Source organism: Mastigoproctus giganteus, chromosome 8, assembly GCF_048544385.1.
Source record: "Mastigoproctus giganteus isolate SK-2022 chromosome 8, ASM4854438v1, whole genome shotgun sequence".
Classification (NCBI taxonomy): Eukaryota; Metazoa; Arthropoda; class Arachnida; order Uropygi; family Thelyphonidae; genus Mastigoproctus; species Mastigoproctus giganteus.
Genome location: NC_143582.1, coordinates 17440433 through 17454008, shown reverse-complemented (window position 1 = coordinate 17454008; position 13576 = coordinate 17440433). Strand labels below are relative to the sequence as shown.

General features: G+C 36.3%; 1 protein-coding gene across 1 annotated transcript in view; it reads left to right on the top strand.

The window, feature by feature from the left end:
* Positions 1-6223: 6223 nt before the first annotated feature.
* noi (splicing factor 3a subunit 3 noi) overlaps positions 6224-13576 on the top strand; it is a 96857-nt gene continuing 89504 nt past the window's right edge. The window contains exons 1-2 of the mRNA XM_090379100.1: positions 6224-6367; positions 8226-8273. Coding sequence (XP_090235226.1) covers positions 6272-6367; positions 8226-8273 — 144 coding nt within the window. The 5' untranslated portion in view covers positions 6224-6271. The remainder of the gene's footprint in view (positions 6368-8225; positions 8274-13576) is intronic.

Genomic DNA, 13576 nt, shown 5'->3' with positions numbered 1-13576 from the left:
CTCTCTCTCTCTCTCTCTCTCTCTCTCTCTCTCTCTCTCAGGGTAACTAGGGATTTTTTTTGCTGTTGCAGCATAAGCCTTAGGCTTCCTTGCACCATTTAGCTAATAATAATAATAATAATAATACTAATAATAATAATAATAATAATAATAATAATAACAACAATATCGCGGTTTACAGTGGCCAGGCGACTCCACAAAGGTGGACTCTTTGCCTGACGGCCAGTAAGCTGCGTCCCTTTAACACCTACCCATTCGAGACAGCATTAACAGTGGTGCGTCGAACTCATGGACTGGGCAGCAGCGCAATGGGGTAAGATACTCTTTACTGATGAGAGTAGATTCAGTCTCAGTAGCGATTCTGGAGGTCAGCTAATCTGTAGTGAGGTTGGCACACACTATCACCCCACAAACATCACTGAAAGGGATCGATATGGCGGTCGAGGTAGTAGTAGTGGCATGTGATGCAAGAAAGCAAGTGTATGAGCTTATGCAGCATCAGCCAAAAAAAAAAAAAAAAAAAGACGAGGTGTTCTCGTCTCGGGAGCCGTTATCTTGGTTGGACGTACACAACTCCAATTACTGGAAGGTGGTACTGTAACCGGTGTACACAACTGTACTGAGGTAATGCTTCACCATTTGTGGGTGTTCCGAGGTGCCATTGACCCAAAGTTCGTGTTTATGGATGATAACGCCCATCTCGGCAGGATTACTTAACAAGTACGGGTCACTGTTGAAAAAAAGCCATGAATTAGGGTTGAATTTGAAAGTGTCTGGAATTCTGGCCAGACATGATAGGAGGGAGTATATGATGAGAGCCTTGCCTATCAATTCAGCCCTGGAAAGATTGTGCAAGGCTCAAGGGGTAGAATTTTTTTTAGCCTGGTCTGTACTTGTTAACAGAAGGGACTGCTTCTACAGGGAAGGGATACACTTAAATAGAAAGATTGCAAGAATATTTGCTGATGCTATCGAGGCAGCGTTAGATGGGTCGGAAAACTGCTAGCTTGGGGGTGGGAGGATACAAGGACTAATAGATTAACAATAGCCACTGGCAGAGGCGAAAGTTATTCTTGCACTGCTTCTGTTGGAATGAGCAGAAGCCTGGTAAACAAATGCAGGATATTTCAGAGATTGCTGGGAGTCATTGCGGTACAACTAAACACATGGATTGTGTTAAGGTAGCTAAGAAAAAGAACAGGTGCATGTATACTTGCGTGTACAACAATGCTAGGAGTTTGTTAAATAAATTTGATAAATTTGAGGTATTGCTCAAAGCATCAAAGGCGGTTATTGTTAGGATATCAGACACGTGGTGTCACACAGATATAAGGAATGCAGATCTGGAATTTGGGGAGTACAACGCCTACAGGAAGCATAGACAGGATAGGAAGGGGGAGGGGTTATGCTATTAGTTAAGAAACACATAAAATCCAAGGAAGTGAAGCCAGTCGACATCGCTGGACAGTGCAGTGTCGATTCAGTTTGGTGTGATATAAGCATTGGGAGATCAAAATTGAGGGTAGGAATGTGCTACAGGCCTAATGGCTCAGATGAGTATAATAAGAAACTGTACAGGGAAATAGAGTGGGCCAGTAAATCAGAGAGTCTTATAATGAGGGATTTTAATTTCCCAGATATTGACTGGAATTTGTGGGTTGGTCACTCACACACTAGCAAGGCTTTTGGGGATTTATTGGATAATTCTTTTCTACATCAGCATGTTCGGGAGGCAACTAGAGGGAGTAATACTCTTGATTTGATTATCAGTAGTGATTCTTCATGCATTAAGAATCTGCAGATAGAGGAACTACTAGGTGGCAGTGACCACAGTGTGCTAAAGTGGGATTAACTCAAAGAAGTAACTACCATCAGGGGTAAAGGGAAGTGTTATTGCTTTCGTAAAGGCGACTACGATTGTCTGAGACAGTATTGAAATTCTATACAGTGGGACCAACTGATGATGTTACCAACAGCAAATTCGAAATGGTAAGAATTCAAAGAACTTATCTTGGAAGCTACTAGACTTTTCATACCAACTAAGAAATATTGTTCACGGTTTAGGCCTAAATGGATGTCCGATGAACTAATGAGACATGGCAGAGAAGAAAAATGCATGGGATACATATAAATTAACACGTGACACAGAAGCAATGATAGATATAAGTTGATCTGTAACCAAGTTAGAAAGGAGGTTAAGCAGGCGAAGGCAGATACGAGAAATCTTTGGCAAGGGATGCAAAGAAAAACAGCAAAGAGTTCTTTACTTATGTAAACTCTAGAAGAAAGGGGATGAATCAGATTGGTCCACTTGATATCGACGGTTCAACTGTTGATGTTTGTGCTCAGGTAGCTAACAAACTAAACGATATTTTGCATCTACATTCACACATGAGGAGTTGTTCAGCGAGGGGAATGCGAGAGGTGTATTCAACTCTAGCAGTAAGCTAGATAATCTTGTTATAACTGAGAGTAAAGTGAAGGAGAAATTGTAGCAGATAAACACAAGAATGGCACGTGCGGGTGGATGGGATCTATCCAGTTATATTAAAGGAGGCAGCGAAGGAAATAAGCTATCTCTTAGCCATAATTATGAGAGCTTCTTTGGACTCAGGGGAGGTACCCATAGACTGGAGTTGTGCAAATGTGACCACAAATCACAAAGGAGGATCAAAGGCTGACACAAGTAATTTTAGACTTTTGAGTTTAACTTCTGTTCCAGGAAAATTAACGGAGGCACTGGTTAAAGAAGCTCTGCAGGATCATCTAGACAAGACTTCAGTTATACCCAGCATGGTTTTGTTAAGGGGAAGGCTTACCTGTCCAATTTGATTGGATACTATGATGCAGGCACAAATGAACTGGATGCAGGGAATAACTTTGAAATTATATACTTGGATCTTAGAAAGGTTTTTGAAACTGTTGCACATGGAAGACTGCTGCACAAATTGGAGCAGTTTGGCATTGGAGGCAAATTGCTGCTATGGATAAAGGGGTGGCTGAGAGGGAGAAGACAGAGTTTGTTAATCAATGGACAGTGCTCATCGTGGACGAATGTTATTAGTGGGGTCCCTCACGGTTCAGTGTTGTGGGGTCCATTATTGTTTTCTGTATTTATAAATAATATTGATGATGACATATCAAGTTCAATGTCCAAGTTTGCAGACGATACAAAGGTTGGCATGGTTGGTAAGGGCACTACTGACGTTTATGCTGCTGCAACAGGATCTGGAAAAGTTGAGCAGATGGGCTGAGTGGTGGCTAATGAAGTTTAACATTGGCAAAAGTAATACATATGGGAAACAGCAACCCCAGAGAAAAGTGTCCACTCTGTGGTACTACACTGATATTGGTAGAGAATGAAAAGAACCTGGGGGTCATTGTGCAGGCAGATATGAAGTTCTCTGAGCACTGCAGACGGGCTGCAAGAGTAGCTCATGGTGTCTTGTCAATGATATACAGGAATTTTTCTAGGAGGAATAAGGAGGTGATTATTCTCTTGTATAAGGCAATGGTCATGCCACACCTAGAGTACTGTATACAGGTCTGGCGGCCTCATTTCAAGAAGGATGTAGAGCTGCTGGAACGAGTACAGAGAAGGGCAACAAGATTATTGAATGGATCAAAGGGTTTCTCTTACGAAGAAAGGCTTAAATTTTGCAAATTGAAGAGTCTGGAGACTAGACACCGGCGAGGTGATCTGATAGAGGTGTATAAAGCCTTGAATGGTTGGAGCATGCTCAATGCTGATGGGATTCTGCCTCTTGCTCAGAATAATCACCTGAGAGGGCATAAATTCAAATTGAGGAAAGACAGATGTAGGATAGATGTGCGGCAATTTTCCTTTAGCCAGCGGGTAGTTGGTTGGTAGAACAGACTTCCATCCCTTGTTGTGGAAGTTGATAACCTAAATAAATTTAAGGTTCAGCTGGACAAGTATTTGAAAGAACGGAGGGGTGAAGTGAAAATTTTTTTTGGCTAATGCTGCATAACTTGCTTTCTTGCATCATATGCCTCTACTAATCCTATTGCTAATCCCATCGCACTGTAGCTGTTTGATATGCTTTTGGAAAGTGAGGACATTGTTCATATGGATTTGGCTGCCTCTTCCGCCGATCTCAATCCCATCGAACACATATGGGAAACTCTGTGGAGAAGCCTAGGGGCACATCCACACTCCCTAGAAAATATTTACCAGCTGAAGATGGCGCTGACAGAGAAATGGACGATGTTGCCGCAATAACTTATCAACAACATTGTTCTAAGCATGGACAGGTGGGAGCAAAGCCCGCATCGACATTAGAGGTGACCATATCTCCTACTGAGGACCACCTCTTCCGATTGTTCCATCTTTGGCAGTGATGCATCTGTATCATGGCAACCAGTGCTATGTTGCCATTTTTGAATAAAGTCCCTGTGTACCGTTTTGTTTCCGTTGTTGTGTCGGTGTTGTCTCCATCATTTCTCTACCTCGCGAGGTTCCTTTGATATGCTTTTCCCATATCCAAGCTATTCCTATGAGAAGCTACAGGTGAAAACCTGACTGGTCCTAAAGCTTTACATACCAGTATAGTTTATCCGAAGTATATCTGTAGTTCATAGTCTTTGGAGTATCTGTAGAAGTGTATGTAAGCGAAATCATTAGTTTTATTCAAGGGGAATTTCACAAAATCCTTTATCATTTTAGGGAATTGCAGTAGAGTATTGCCATGTTTTCGATCATCATCATCAGCCATTTTCAATCCACTGCAGGATGAAGGCCTCTCCAGCAACTTTCCAGTTCCTTCTGTTTTGAGCACTGGCCATCCATTTACTACCCAAAAACTCATGAATTTCATCTATCCATCTCCGCCTTTGTCTTCCAGGTTTTCATCTAGCTCCTCTTGGGTACCATTCTATTATTTTCTTAGTCCATCTGTCATCATGTCTTCGAGCTATGTGTCCTGTCCAAGACCATTTTAGTTCTTTAGTTTTGATAAGAATGTCCGTTACTTGAGTTTGCTGCCTAATCCATGTGTTTCTCTTCTTATCTACCAGTCTGATTCCCAATATAATTCGTTCCATTCTTCGCTGTGTAGTTCTCAGTTTCTCTTCCATTCTTTTGGTGAGTGCCACAAGTTTCACTTCCATAAGTCATAGTGGGGAGTATATATTGGTTCATTATTTTACGTTTCAGACAAATTGGGATATTGCTCCTCAGTATATATGACTATATTTCCTGAATGCTATCCATCCAAAATTTATTCTTCTCTTGACTTCCAGCCATTTATCATTATTACAGCTAATGACTTGTCCCAGATAAGTATATGACTCCACCTTTTCAATTACTGCTCCTTCAATGATTATATCCCTTTCTGTGGGATACTTGTTCATCATTACTTTTGTTTTAGCCATATTCATCTTTAGTCCAAAATCCTTATTAACTGTGCATAACTGATTAAGATTTTCCTCTAATTCTATGGGATCGTGGCTTATGACCACAATGTCATCTGCAAATCGTAAATGGTTTAGGTACTCTCCGTTCACATTGACTTCTTTCTGCGACCAGTCTAATCTTCTGAAAGGGCTTCCTCAAGGGCAGCAGTAAACAGCTTCGGAGATATTGTCTCTCCTTGTCGAACTCCTTTCTCGATTTTAAATTTCCTACTGTCTTTGTCTAGTCTAATAAAGGAGGTAGCACTCTCATATATTTTCTTCAAAATCATAATATATGGGGTATCTATGCCTTGTCTTTCCAGAGCTCGAAACATTGCCTTATGCTGTATGGAGTCAAATGCCATTTCATAATTCACAAATGCCAGGCATAATGGTGTTTTATATTCATTTGCTTTCTTCATTAGCTGTGACTTTACGTGAAGGTGATCCATAGTTGAGAATCCTGTCCTAAAGCCAGCTTGCTCTTTCGGTTGATTCTCATCAAGTATTCTTTCTAATCTGTTAGTAATCACCCTTGTGAACAACTTGTAGATGTGGGATAACAAGCTAATTGGTCTATAATTTCCAATTTCTGATTTATCTCTTTTCTTATGCAGCAAAACTATGATTGCATTATTCCACTGCTTAGGCGTCACACCTTTCCTAATGCATTTTGTATTGAGCCTTGCCAGTTTTTGTGTGTCTCTTTCTCCCAATTTTAACAACTCTACAGTAACTTCCTCTGCCCCCGATACCTTCAATATTTTGGTCTGCCCCTAGCGGAAGAATATAGTACTACTACTACTACTACATAGCGTACCCATTTTTTAGTAGTTTGTGTAGAGTAGAGTGGAATATGGAAACAATTTTGGAACAGCAAAGAAGATATCATGAAGAAAGAGAGCGACTCGTTGATGCGATGGCAAAGGAAATGCTGCATAGAAAAAATACAGTAATATAGCTTAATAAGCGAGTATACAGCTTTTTCAATAAATTAGCGGTCCATGCGGACGGTTATGGGTAGCACGAAATATCACTAATTTTTTGTATCTGTTAAGACGTATTATTGGATTTTGTTATCTTTTTGTTTCATATTTGTTAAGGGTGAAATAATAATTTACGCGTATCTTTAACTAATTAATTTTTTCTTGGGTAAGAGTTAATACAAAAATTAAAGTCGAAGTAGGGAGAATTTTGATTTTGTTGTCTTAAGTGTTCATTGTACTGATATAAGCGTATATAAAGACTCATCTTTTATACCGATTTGCAGGTGTGTATTTAATACTACTATTAGGACGATACCACACGAGCTATGCGAAACTACGAGTATAACACGTTTTACATGCAATGTTGTAACCAGTGTTACAGAGAAGTAAGATATGTTACTATGTGATCAGTGTATTTTTATGCAGCGCGGTTGGAATGTTGAATGTGATGTTCTTTCTGCACACGCTGATCCTTTTTTTGAAACTAGACGAGCTGTTTACATGCATTCTCATCAGAATGGTAGACGTTGCTGCATATATTTACAATGTTTGTTATGCTATAGAGTAACTTAATTTTTTAAATTAACTATACAAAGTTAGAGCTTCAACTTATAGCTAATGCCATTTGACCTAGTTGAAATTATACCGACTTGGAAGGCCAGCAGGATTTAAACTTCCCAGGTAATACAATCGTTTTATCGCTCATAGCATAACAATCTTTGCCTTCACAGTGAGTTGCCCTGGTATTGCACAACTTTTGAGCAAGTGGCTAATCTGCTATTTATGCATTGTTGATGGTAGCCAGTTTCAGAACTTTCTTCTCCATTTAATAAAACTGGACAGCAGTTTTATTAAATGTCAGATTGGAATTTTAGCAATGCCATATGTCCAGTTGTAATGCAATAACAGGGCAACTTTTTTCTGTTGCAGTTTCTCAGAAATGCCAAGTCATCAAAGCCACATGGTAATATAAAAAGAATTAAATAGAATTAAATTTAATTTTAAAGAATTAAAATTAAAAAAGCATTAAATGTTATATGGAGGAGAAAGCAGTGTGAATGATACTAATTATTGGGCAAACAAACCAATGATTTGCTTTCTCGCAATTTAATTTTTAAATTGAGTGCTGACACAACTGATATGAATGAAATCTGTTTTGAGAATACTAAAAATGCCCACATAGTTTAGTATGTCGTTCAGCATGCTCCCTTGATTGGGTGCCAAAAGCACCCAATCAAGGGGGTACCAACCAGAATTTAATAGTTTGCAAATTTTTAAAATTAGAAACAAGAATAATTATTCTCATTTTTATTTGTACTTACTATAAACATTACTTAAAAGTTATTAGCTCATTACATTATCATCTACAATATATTTTCAGCCATAAAGTATAAGGAACAGAATGGTAAACATTCTGACAAGATGCTTTTTTTGTTGTAACGTGTTAGAATGCAGTCATAGGTTTTTTTTTTTTTTTTGTTTTTTTTAATACCAAAATGTGTTTTACGTGTTTATTGAAGGTGTTTGTAGCTATGTGGCATTCCTGGTAAGGACCACATAAAAAGTAATCCACAGATATTATGGCAGTTTTATCTTTGGTCCTTTGATTAATCTTTGGCTTTGATTAAAATTGTTTTAAAAGAAAGCGTTGTGTTAAATTATAATATTCATACTTATATGCATAAATATAATATATTTTATACTTATGCATATACATAACACGAAAGAATTATTTAAGTTTATTTTTTTAAAATCATATTTCATTATATTTACATCATTAGGATTTGATATTCGAGTATAAATTTTTTTTTTTCTCTCCTGCAGCATAGAGAACAAATTAATTCTGACCACAGACTTAAGATCCTACTTGATGTAAGTATGCTTAAATAAAATTACTCATTACATAAAATTTGTTAGTAAAATTTTTATTAATAGATACATTTATTGGATCTAGCACAGAAATATCTTTAAGAAGTTCATTCTCACCATTCAAACAAAATCTTAATTTCATTCTATCAATCGTAATTGATAGAATGAAATTAAGGTATGATTTTGTAATTATGAACTAAAGGTTATCTTTAAATAATAAATCATCATTTGCTTTTAATGCTAATTGAGTTTTTTCATCAGAATGATCTTTGAAACTTTCTAAAATTCAGATAGTTTTATTTATTAGATGTACAGCTTTCGGTAATGATGTTGTTCAAGATTGAAGTTCTGTTGATAAAATATACAATTCTTGAAGAATGTCATACATGAGTCCTGAATTTAAAACAAATTCAGGACTTTCAAATCTTTTCAATAAGCCTGTGTAAGTAGATTTTAAATTTGGATCAGCAGATGACTTTTTAAAATGGCAATGCAAAGATTCGTATATGATTCCCATATGGTTTTCACTGTACTGAAACTGCTTGAAATTCAGCGTACTCCAAGAATTTGTCCACTTTTCTTAAATTTTTTATTCTTAATTCGTGACAAGCATTTTCATGAGCCTGACAATTTTTAGGAGACTGGCTGTATAAAATGTAAATTTTGTCCAAAAATGTTTTAAAATGATTTATTCCACTTACGTCTAATGATATCTGACACAGACAATCCTAATCTATGATTAAGGCAGTGCCAAGTGAAAATGTTTGGATATCTTTGTTGAAGCCGAGACCAGAATGTTTCCCTGTCATAACACTGGCTCTGTCAACAGCAATTGCAATTAATTTTTTTAAAATAGTCTTCATCTAAACTGTGGATTTTTAAAATGTGCAAAAGTTTTTTTTCAACGTGCTTGGAATCTTGCGATTCTAATTCGCATAGATCAAGAAACATATATTCTGGAGTTTCTCCACCTATATATGCTTTCAGATAAATTATCAATGTGGTTTTGTTGCTTAAGCTTGTGGATTTGTCAATGAGTATACTTAATTTTAAATTTAAGTCAATAATTTGGGAAATCATCTGTTCCCTCATTTCTTTCACAATATGATTTATTATATTCATTGCAGAATACTGAGAGCGAAGAATAGAACCAAGATCTAGACCATTTACCTGTTGTAATTTAATAAGATCTTCAATATCAGAAAATGGTTGATTTTTCTTCACTATATAGTAAGCAGTTCTAAAAATTTTTGTAGTGGGTTCTGCTGCAATAACCACTGCATTCACATTTACCTCAAAATGTTTTTCTTTTCCTTCTTTTCTTGTTTTCTTGGTGCATAATAGCCACTGCTGCTAATGCGCCGTTAAAATTTTAAACTAAACTAAACTCTTTTCCTACTTTAAGTATATTTTCAGCTATTTTGTGACCATCACAATTAATGTGTTTCTTAATTTTGCTCCAAAGGTTAGACAGCTGACTGCTTTGATTTTTTTCAGATGCTTCAATTAAATGGTTACTCCATTCTTCAGAATGTCGTAGCCTTTCTTTTTTTGAAGCACCTAGGCTTTTAATGCTAGAACAAATACTACATCCAAGTTTACCATTTGAACTTTCAAGCCATGTATGTTTATTTTTAAACTCAGAATACTGGGAATGATTCCATACATCTGGCCATATTACTTCTTGCTGTGCAGTTATGTTTGTGCCTGCTGAGTATCTAATTTCCACTTCCACTATCATTTCTTTTTTTATTACTTTTATCTTTAGGCACTGTATCATCCTCTGATTTTCTGTTATTAAAACTTCTCATTTTTAACCATTGATCCATACTAAAAAAGTAATTAAAAAATAAAATACAAATCTATGAATTTTAATAGAATAACAGTTTGTTTATAAAAATAATTCATTGGTCAATAAGTGAAAATTGAATTATAGAGAAACTATTAAATTCTAAATTCCAAAAATACAATAAATAATATAGTTTTATAATAAAGATCAATTTTAAAATAAATATTAAAAATATAATAATAAATATTCAAATAAAATTATAAAATATTATTATAAAAAATTTTTTTATGAAACATTTTATAGTGATTTTTTTTTTTTTTTTTTTTTACTTTAAGATCAAAAATAAAAATTTTTATGTACAAATAAAAATTGTAAAGAAAGAATTAAAATTCGCAAATAATTCCATAAAAGTATTCAAAAGAATGTCAAAGCATTCATGCTGTCATGTTATTAACAACAATTAAAAATATTTGTAACAAAACCACCATTGTTTCATTGCTGGTGCACCACCACTGTTTCATTTATTGGGAGGTTTATTGACAACTTGTTACTTTATAAACATCGTTTATTGGTGTCTGTATTATACTGAAGTCCAGTATAATAATAAAATTTTTCAATACATTGATAATGTGCAATAATATTACACAAATACATAGAATAAATATTAAAACAAAAAATATTTAAATGAACTTTAGTAAGATTGATATACTTGAGTACTTATAAATTTTTAATATATATAAATAATAACTATATGTAAGGATAGTAAAATTAATTACAAAAAATACAAGGTTTTAGTACTTACTCCAGTAAATATGAGAAGATTGTCCTCACAACCACAACAAAACCTTACTCTTTTCATCTTATGAAACACTAGTTCAGAGAATCCTGCGAGTTCACTTACATTTTGATAGGTAGCAGTACTAACTGACTATAAAACTAAAACAAATCTCCGGGCATGAAATTAAAGACTATTACTAGTTTGGGTATACATGCTAATAAAAGTGTTTAAAAATAATAAAACTATAAGTGTTGCCTAAGAATCAAATTCTAATAAATTTATATTTTTAATTTTCAGTAAATATTTTAATAATATTTGTTTTTTAAAGCTTTAAAAAAAACCAGAAGGTATACGCTAAAAAAATCCAGAGGGTATATGATATATACAAAGGGTACTAGGAAAGTTTTGCAATACAGCTTTGTTTATTTAATTTTTTCAAAGTAATTTCCTCTACATTCAATACACCTCTCCATCCTCCGAAACCAATCTTTAAACCAGTTCTGCCAAGTTTCACTAGGGAGTAAAGCACACTCGTTGTCCCAAGCCTGTAGAAGGTCCTCATCACTGGAAAACCGCCTCCCTTTTAGCTTCATTTTCACATGTGGGAACAGTGCAAAGTTGCAGGGAGCAAGGTCTGGACTGTAGGGAGGGTGCTCCAGAAGTTTCAGTCCTGTTGTGGTCAAATATTCGGTGCAGGCTTTGGCGCGGTAAGCTGGAGCATTATCATGATGGAGGTACCAGGTGTCCATTCTTGACTTTGGCCGCAGGTTCTTCATAGATCCAATGACTTTAGGCAGGCATTGTTCAGTATACCACTTAGCTGTGACTGTCTTTTGCGTGTCCAAAACGACACGTTCCACAATTCCACTCGATTTGAAAAATACAGCTATCATTTTCTTCTTTACAGATCGGGATTTTCTGACAATTACGGGTGTGTCGTCATCATCAAAGACCCAAACTTTGTTTTGAGCCTTGGTCGGCAGATCGTAATAGTAGAGCCAAGTCTCGTCACCTGTCACGATGTTGTTCACATACCGAGATTGTCCCTTATCAAACTTTTTTAACATCTCCCAGCACCAAGTCACACGTCATGTCATCTGCTCTACAGTCAGTTGATGCGGCACCCAGAGAGAACAAAGTTTCTTCACGTGCAAATGATCTTGCAGAATCGAACGAATTGCTAGTGCATTTAGGCCCAAAGTATCCTCTATCTGTTGGTAGGTCACTCGCCTGTTTTCGTCAAGCATTTTCCTCACAGCAGTAACGTTTTCCTCCGTAACTGACGTTCGTGGCCTTCCCAGCCTCTCAGAATCCTCCAGAGTGAAATTTCCCCTTTGGAATTCTATATACCACCTGAATATCGTTGTACGATGTGGACAATCATCATCTAGTGCAAGAGTCATTTCTTCTAAGCACTGGTCTATGGTTAAACCACGCACGAAATTATACCGCAAAACTGTCCTTATCTCATTTCGTGACCACGATGCCATCGCAAGCACTTTGCACTCTCACTACTAATGAATAACTGAGCCCATCGACTTGGCGCGGCGGCTACTATGCACGTATGAACATGTCTCAACATGCAGCAACAAGCAGCTTCCTGTGATTCATTGTTGCGTCATATTGCAAAACTTTCCTAGTACCCTTTGTACCTGTGTATACCCTCCATTACAGCCCGCCCTAAATATTTCCATGGATATTGCTCTTCTGAATTAGCATCTGTAATTCCCCTACTCTTTTCTAAACCAGTCTGAACATGTGCCTTAGTCAGTCAGTATCATTTACTGTCCAATTCCAAACTCACATAATCAACTTTTTCTCATTTGTATGAGGAAAAGTTGACACAGCTTTGTCTTCTTGCACAGCTTTTATCTTCTTGAATATCCATGCCAGTTCCTTAAATGCCAAACTCCAGGAAATGCTTTAATGGAATGAAGAAAGCTTAGTCATTTTAAATCCTTATGTTCAGTCTAGTGCTGTTTCTTGCAAGATAGTCTTCTATTCCAGTGCTTATCATTGATGATATTGACATGATCACATATCTTTATTAGGGATTATCCAAGCTTCTAATATTTCTTGCATGAGCACATCTCAAATATTCCTTTATCTGCATCAGAAAAACTAGGTTTTCTTTATCACTCTTGGCATTACTTTTCTTCTGAATATCTACTCACTGTACATATCTCAGATTTGCCCCATCATGTAATATTGTTCCTGCATTTGGGGTGAATCCCACGTGAAATATCTGAAGTTCCTAGAATCTATTCAAACAGGGCAGTCAGGTTAATTAATGATTGTATCTTATGAAGTCTCACCACTCTGCCTCATAGATGTTAATTTTCTTCTGCATGCCTTTTCTGTAGCTATTTCCATGAGCACAGTTCTTTTGAATTGGCAGGTGGTGTGGTCGCATAACTAAAGTGGGAATTATCCTAATTTCTAATCTGTTCTTGCATAAGCACACCTCAATTATTCCTTCCTCTGCATAAAAAGAACTAGGTTTTCTTTAATGCTCTTGGCATTACTTTTCTTCTGTACAGCTACTAGCTTTGTACAAATCTCAAATTTGCCATAATGTCATCAATCAGTAATTCCATTGCTCTTTCAAACTTCCGAACTCCTTATCCATTCATTGTTCAACTCCAGATTCATAGCTTTTTTCTATTTTGTTCTTTTGAACAATCTTCCTTCACACCTATTTACCGAAAATTAGTCTTTCAAGAAAATTCAAGTATTTTC